The 8602-nt window shown below is 33.9% G+C and overlaps 1 protein-coding gene across 6 annotated transcripts in view; it reads left to right on the top strand.

Moving 5' to 3' along the window:
- The first annotated feature begins 1888 nt into the window (after positions 1–1888).
- The window catches only part of LOC145944077 (PDZ and LIM domain protein 5), a 36230-nt gene continuing 29516 nt past the window's right edge, over positions 1889–8602 (top strand). For 2 of the 6 annotated variants that reach the window (XM_083052094.1, XM_083052093.1), the window contains exon 1: positions 1900–2321. In XM_083052094.1, coding sequence (XP_082908220.1) covers positions 2217–2321 — 105 coding nt within the window. In that variant the 5' untranslated portion in view covers positions 1900–2216. Of the gene's footprint in view, positions 2322–8602 lie in introns of all 6 variants that reach the window. The other 4 variants (XM_083052096.1, XM_083052095.1, XM_083052098.1 and 1 more) reach the window with 3 other exon arrangements.

Here is an 8602-nt window from a genome sequence, read left to right as displayed (position 1 = left end):
TCGAAATGTTCCTTCCGCGAATTTTATTTCGTATATCCGTTATATATAATTAATATTAATTTAAAAAAACGAAGTTACGATTAATTGTAACATAATTGCAAAATTGGAGCGAACCCTTTGTCAGATATTAAAAATAATCTAAAGTTATCTGGAGAGATAAGTATCTTAATTTTTTTTAATTAAAATGTGAGTTTTGCATAGTTAAAGATTTTTGACGAAGAGCTTGATAATTTTCCTACATGCTTCCCCATGCGAAGGAATTCTCGTAATATTTTTACATTTACACGTGCGCAGGAAGATCAAAGAGACAAGATTCTTCTCTCTGACATAATTCACGCGTGTCTTCGCCGCTGTAATGCACGTCAATTTCGGTAAATTCATGTCTGATTGCTGAGAGACTTAATGGCTAAGGTACACGACAATGCAATAGAATTTATTTAATAAATTTTCATTCACGATCTCTTATGCGCGACGATGATTAAACTTACACTGCTATCATAAGAAAATTTTCAATTCAGGGAGAAAAGATATGATCGTGTTTCTTTAAGAGATTCAATAAGAAATTCAATTCATCTCTTTATGCGCTAACATTTTAATATACACGACAACGAAATTAACATTGAAAATTGCCTTCTTTTTGAGAGTCATAAATGATAAAAAAAGCATATCAATAAAAAAAAAAAAATAACTAAGAAAAAAATAATTAAAAAAAATAATTTTTGCTATATTTACATTTATAAAATTCTTAAATATCGTTAATTTATAATTAATGTGATATATTAAATCTTTATACGTAAGATAAAATAAAATTCTTTGTGACAGAAAAAACTTTTCCTTAAAATAATTAATAATTTATTATAATTGTATTCATAACACATGTAATCATATCTTTATTAATAAAAAAAAAATCTGACTAGATTTAGAAACACTAGATAAACCTAAACTGAAAGGAAAAGGGAGACATAATTAGAAGCGGAGAGGAACAGAAGAGATGTAAACGTGCACGCGCTATTCTGTCATGGTCACCGAGATGGCAACTCGACATTCCCGACATTTCGCCCCGTCCTTTTTCCACCCCGACGTTATATTGTATATATTTTATTGCTCTTCTACCATCCGTCTCTTAACTCCCACCGCCACGGTATAAGAGCACCTTGCACGATGCACCGGATGTTCATGGACATGCTCGATGATATAGGTCCTTGAGAGGACACGATAATTTCGTTCGGGAATTTAATTAATTAAGAGCACGCTCGATTTAATCCTTCATTTTGCTTCCCTTAATCTTTTGGTCTGTATTCATAGCGCTATAATTATTCGATCGATTCTATTACATTCAGTCGTGAATTTATTCCTTCATCTTTATTTCAAATTATTTTCACTTTGTAGTTTTATGACAAAGGCAGTTCAAAGAGTTCCAACTGTTAGTTTAGAATGGAAAAATTTCGAAAATAGTATTCATTGCAAAGAGGGATGACCGGTGTTTGTTTGTTCCTTTTCTACAAGACATCTGTTTTGCTATTATACCTGAAGTCAGGTTCTGACATATCCCATCAGGCATTAAATTATTCGAAAAATTCGAATAATTTAAATATTGACCTGAAACTCCAGAGAGAAAAAGATAGAGAAAGAGAGAGATTTAAAATGAACATATTCGTGTAACTTAATACACTTTTAATGAAACGTCACATTTATTTCGTCATATGTTGCTATTTGAAGAGATCCTGTTAGAGCAGAATAAATTTGTCTCTTTTCCTTTCTATGTCCCCGCCACCTGTCTCCTACCACAGCTTCTTCCTCCTTCTTGTCTCCCTCCTGCTGTGTATGTTCCTTCCCTTTCCTTCCACACTCTCGTACTCCTCCTCTTCGTCCCGAATCGCGTGGCGAGGAGGCTCTGCTGCCCGACTGACCGTCCTCGGCGCCTCTTATACCTTTACTCCGGTCTGCGCGTTCTTGAGGAACGTACGTGTCCGTTCCACGTTCCATTCGAGAGAGCGCGATTCATACCCCTCTTTTAAAGAGTTACTTACGTATTATACGTAAATAGCCAGCAAACAGACTTAGTCGTCGGTGGTGCACCTCGAAAATAGCCAAGTCGAGTTAAGAGCTCGTTCATCAATAATCATCGTAGTTTTCTGAGATCGTTCTCGGTTCATTTGTTAAAACGTTTTATTTGCTCCGATTTGATACGCTCGATAGTTCAGGCAGACAGTGATATGGCACAGCTGATCAGCGTCAAGCTATCTAGGTTCGATGGATCCCCCTGGGGTTTTCGTCTGCAAGGCGGCAAGGATTTTGGCACGCCGCTTGTTGTGCAGAAGGTGAGTCCATCTCAAATCTATTTGGTTCTCTATCCGGTTTCTGTATCCGGATCTTTCATTTAATGACAGTTGTTTTCAAGAACTTCATTAAATTTAATATATTCCTCGTATTAAATATTAGAGCTACAGAATTTGCAAATTGTTAATTGAATATAAAACTTTTTCATCGTTCTCTCTTTCTCGCGTTTAACATTATTATACCTACATAATATTATATTAATATAAAATAAAAAAATTAGTTTCCATATATAATCTATAATATTAGATAATATTAAATAATATTACGCGATGCACAGAAATGATAGATAAAAAAACGCATTTTACATTTTATAAATGTAAACTCTACTAAGAAATATAATTTCTATTCCATTTATGGTTTGATTTACGTTCTATTTTTTCATGCATTGTTTATCATACAGCATTTCTTAAGTTAATAATAAATATTGGAAGACTATGTTTCTTTCTCTCTTTCTCTGCCTTTCTCACTCGGTTTTCGGATTACGAAGGTATATTTTTAAAGGCCCGAATCTAAAGTTGACTGAGGCAGAAGTAGTAGAAGTAGCCATAGTAAAAATATTTCTTGTCATATTTATATATAGCGATGTTTTATATAGCTATTTTCATTTACGGTCCCTTGTCGTTCGCTTCCACAAAACTTTTCGATAGCAAAACAGTTCGACAGAGAAAATTACTTTGATATCACGCCCTAAAATGCCGAATATATGATTGAATATAAAATTAAGAGAAACTATACAACGCTTGTATGTACTCTCTTCTATATAATGTAGACTTGTTTGCATCTTTCCTTCAATCATAAGATCTCAATTGTCACAACTCGAGTAGAATAGAATTTTCATTGAGCACAAGGATCAATCAATTTTCCTATTTGGCAATTGAAATCATCGATCCAAATGTTTCGCGTTTGCGAATAACAGCGTTTTTATTATGCCATAATTTCTTTTCTCTTGAGATGTTGGCATTGTTATCAATTTTTATTATAATTTAAAAAAATATTTCATTGTATTTTTATACATAATCCAGGTCGAATTATAGTATTATGATTGATAAATAATTATTATTTCTAAAACTTTATATTGTTCCAATTTTTATTGCAAATTTAAATAGTCGATATAAATTTGTCCACGTTGTATAAATAAAAATTCTCGAATCTTCGGTACGCGGAAGCGGATAACGATAATGAACTCCGAGAGCAAGAGCGAGACGAAAGTGAAAAGCAAACGGCATCTCGTGCGATTCGTCCTCGGAAATGAAATCTATATCAAAGACTGAAGTTGACACTCGACAGGTAGACATGTGTTGATGCTCCGTAACGCGAGCCTCTCGTTCGCGATTTAAATATGCAATTTAAAATACCGGAATTAATAGCTATGGAGATTAGAACGTAACAATCGCTTCTTATTTTACGCGACAAAATATATATTAGATTCAAATAACTGTGCTATTAAAAAAAATATAATTAAAAATCAATTAAAAATATCAAAATAAAAACATAATTAAATATTTTAAAAAATTTTTATCAACACAAAATTCAGATACAAAACATTTATCTAAAATTTTCAGAACTTTCTGGAACTTTAAATGTATTTGCTCAGAAAAAAATTAATTCCATAATTAATGAATAATCCCTTGTTAAAATATGCTAATTATTTTTTTAATGAATGTGTGTTACAAATTTTCCTTCATCTATACAAAATATTTAATTTAAATATTAAAATTACTAAATTAGTTTAATAAAATGAATAAGAAGGGTGGGTAAATCCGATTCGAGAAAATTCGGCGCGAGCTTTTCCCTTTCCCTTTTGCTTTTCGCGGCCGTGAGACGCGATTGAGTGTGTTTTGATATTACGATCTAGAAAAAGCGTTATGTAACGTGACGGCGAACGCTAAATTATTTCACGCGCATCGACAGAAATCGTTGCCAAGTACGTGCGAAACGTCGAGCTCGCCTTCGCCACCACCGCCCTGACGTGTTTTGGCGATGCTCGACGCTGTAACACGAGAAGCTTTTGGCGAACGTGTAGAGACGCGGGGCGTTCCGTGATTTTTTTCTGTATCTTTTTTTTTCAGGAGATTATGTAGCGTTATACTGCCATAAGCGCTATTATTAAGACGCGTTGTCAGCGAGTGCCAATGTCGAGCGACGACAATCATCGCAGATTTTGCAGTTCGCGCGCAACTGTCAGAAATTTGACGTTTGTTGTGCATTGACGTAGTTCAATAATTTTTTTGAATGTTTGTTGATAGGAATATTTTTCGCATTGTTTCGTCTATACCAGTCGTATTTCGCGCGAGAGCTCGAATTATTGTATTTTATTTCGATCTTCAAAGATAATTTTCCAATTAATGTTTCAGATCATAATTATTATACAATATGTAGTATATATTTTGTAATAATTATAATTATACAAAGAGATCACTTTTCTCACTATTGTACAGACGATAATTTTTATATATGTTTGATTTGTCATGTTGTTGAAAGAGGAACACATAAAGAGTTTTTACGTTTTTCGTAAAATTATTCCAACAAAAAATCGTTGTAATTTGAGTCTCTCAAGGGCGGCAAGTTCCTCGGGTTTCCTCGGATTCTTGCTACATGCTTAGGTCGTTTCGCGGATCTTCGCGAATCGTTTTGGCAAAAGATACGTCGAGTTATCGCGGTATCGCAATTGGGTTCAAGTATATATTCCGAAGTGCAAAGTAGAAATCGGATCGGGGATCGCCTCTCGGCGAAAACCCGCATGCAAAACGTCTTTGACACACCACTGAACTCATATTTCTCTCCTTTCTGAGAAAACCAAGGGTGGCCGGCCGTATTTGCGGCCTCGTAAAATAAACGTACCACGTGGTGTGTGCTACGAAAAGAAGGCCAAGTTCGAAGCGCCGATTGCACAGATAAAACCGTTCAACGCAGTCGCGATTAAGTCACAGCCTTTTAATTCTGCGGATTTTTAATTTTAATAAATTATGCGTTTTCTAGCAGAAGTTTGTACATTTTGCAGAACGTTTGAAACGTGTGCAAAATGTTCGCATACTGCCGTCGAAATTTCTCTGATTTATATAATTTTTCTTCGACAATGAACATTTGTATGATAAAAATGAAAATATTTTTGTTTTTAATTTAATTTTACTAATTTTATCTGAATACCTCGCTAGCCGAAAAAATGTATAGTGTCAATTGCAATAAATAAAAAAATGGCAATTTTTTTCGATATTTTCGTGAAATAAAAACTGAGATGCAGCCATGGATTAAATAAATTATTCTATTTGAAATTAAATACACTATGCGACTTCTAAATTCGATAAATTCTCAGATTATTGATGTTTGTGTAATAGCTTTGTTTTAAAGATTCGTTTTAAGAAAAATTCGCCCACGAGATTAGCTGATAGCGAGGAAGAGAAGAAGAGAGAATGGCGCATGTCGCTGGCAATTCGAGGCAAATTATTTGGGCGTTCTATTTCTAGAAGGTGCCTTTGCGAAACCCGCGCGCGCCAGATCGAACCTCGCTCGCGACGAAGACAGCAGGCGCCGATCTCGACGACGACGACAACGGCAACGACATCGATGTCGTCTTCATGACGCCGACGTTTTTCTGAGACAGATAAATAATGCGGCCGCGCGAGTATCCGGTCACGATCCGGCACCGAAACGTAATCAAACGATTTCTGTCCAACGAGCAGAAAAATATTTGAACGCGCATTTTTAGAAGCTGTGGAAAAAGAACGTTAACGCGTGTTTAACAGAGTTTATATCGTTAAATACAGCGCATGCGAGTCTTTTCGTCGATCATCGCGATGATAAATATTTCTACCAACAGATCGCCCAAACTCGCGTAAAATCGACAAAATATTTTTCTCTTCTCTTACTTATGAGATAAAAACATATATGATAAACAAAAATAAATTTCCGATTTTACAGTAATCTCAAATATAAAGAATTGCACATAATTCATCAATTGTCCTCTTGCATATCTGTTACATGATATGCATAATATATATCTCGAGTAAACATTAAAAATTATGATGTAACAAAATTCTAATATAATAAATACTAAAAAATCGATATTTAGAGAGATTTAAAAACTCTAGTTTAATTTAAATTAATTTTAATTTCATTTAACGGTTCATTATTTATATATCAATAAACTGCCTAAAATTCATTTAGATTATGTTCCATATAACATTATATTCCCAATTTTTTCATCACGTTTATCTAATCGCATTAAATTTTAATGCCGTGGTCACGTTTCAAAGATCAAGATCACGCCATGGCAAATTTTTTAATCATAATTAATTTTTTTCTTGCGTTCTATCTACATGCACTTCCCGCGATTCCAAGGCAAGTGCATCGAAGCGTAGGCGTTCGCGTTAAGCGATAATACTCGCTGGAAAACGCGTTATCCCGACGTGAAAGAACTCGGATAGAATTGCGAGTATCGTTATCCGATTAGAATATCACACCGATGATAAGAATTTTTTTCAGGCACGAGAGAAAACTGTCACAGGTGAAAGAAAGATATGACGAGAAAAATATTTCAAAGGAATTTTTCGATAGTCATTAAAACGTAATTCACGCACGTGGCGTTGCCCTAATAATGGCGTATCGTTCTGCTAATTAAACTGAAAACTTCCTCAGGCGTTATGCGCGTAACGGAATTTTAACGAGGCCGCGAAAGAAAACAGTTCGGCTAGCGATAGCGTTGCTTGATCATATTATTTCACGTTCATCCAATAAATAAAAAAAATATCAGTATTTTATTATGTTTGACACGAAATAATTGTTAGAATGATAAAATAAATTCCAATTAATATAATGGAATAGTAATATATAATTAAAAAGAAACATGCACGTAAGTTTCGCGAACTGAAAAAATACCGAGAAAATTATAACTGAAGTTACATATAAACAACTAACATAAGAGTTTTTATACGTAACTTCTTATCTAAATTCTTTAGATAAAATTCACTTTTGACTGATTGAAGAATCTATAAATAAAACGATCACTCCCTGATCAAGGTGAATATACGATATAATAACGATGATTGGTGTTCTGCCAAAGACGTGGGTGATTTACGCTTCATCGTATGAAAAGAAGACAGCGCGTAACAATGTGTCATCTTCATCTATAGCGCAACAAAATAGTTTACGGAATCCTGTTACACAGGAATTGCTATTTGTTATGAGAACGATTGTTTTCTGTAACGTTATATTCAACTATGGTGAAAATGCGCAATTACTTTTGTTGTTTGTAACTTGTAATCAGCATGCATGCCTGCGTCGAAAAGTCAATTGCTTTTCTATAATATCTTTTCTAATTTAATATTTGATTATCGTTAATTGTGATGTATAGAAATAAATTTATTTTATAGTTTTTCCTTTCGTGTGAACGGTTTTTGTTACAATAAAGTCAAATTATTAAAAAAATGGAAGAAAAATTAGAAGACATATATATATACAATTATTTAATAAAACATGTAAAATTATTAAACTTATTCAGGTATTTAGGTATTATTATTTATTTAGGTATTACTATATTTAGGTATTATTAGATTAATTAATTATATAAATTAATTAATATATTCTTTAAAAATACACGTGGATTAAACTGTAAATTCTGTGAATGTATTTTATATTCAAAGTCTCATTTGACGATATATTATTATATGGTTAATATTAATAGCTATTACAAAATTAATTGTTAAGTAAATTCACTCAACTGTAAAATCACTCAACAATTAATTTTGTAATAGCTATTAATATTAACCACATAATAATATCGTCAAATGAGACTTTACATATAAGATACATTCACATCGAATACGTCTCAAATCTAATCGGGCGATTTATCAGACAGGAAGTGTGATTCGGTTTTTATCAAAAAGATAAATATTTGGCCTTTTATCGATTATCTAAAATTATCCCTTCGGGAGACCATGGCTGCTTTAGTAATTGAGAATTCTGTTTATGCGTACGCACATCGTGTGCACGGCTGCATTTGCGTCGTTGCACACGATGCAACCGGGAAATTGCAGCGCGATTTGTTTGCGGACCGTGAGAAGCGAGGGTGAATCGAATTTCGCACACACAAGATGTTCACGGCTGCCATGGTGCACCAAATAGACTGCACGTCCTAATTCGGACGACGTCGAAGAGAGGAGACGAACATCCAATCTGGATTTCCGCGAAGTGCATTCACACGGGGTTTGTCGCGTTTAAATGAGGACGAAAACCGAGAAAATCGTCGGCCAACGATCTCAGAAAG

Source organism: Prenolepis imparis, unplaced genomic scaffold (assembly GCF_030444845.1).
Source record: "Prenolepis imparis isolate NDT839.2.m4 unplaced genomic scaffold, iyPreImpa1.0 SCAF_12, whole genome shotgun sequence".
Lineage (NCBI taxonomy): Eukaryota > Metazoa > Arthropoda > Insecta > Hymenoptera > Formicidae > Prenolepis > Prenolepis imparis.
The sequence above is the reverse complement of the archived record's forward strand: the minus strand, read 5'-3'. Positions and strand labels throughout refer to the sequence as shown.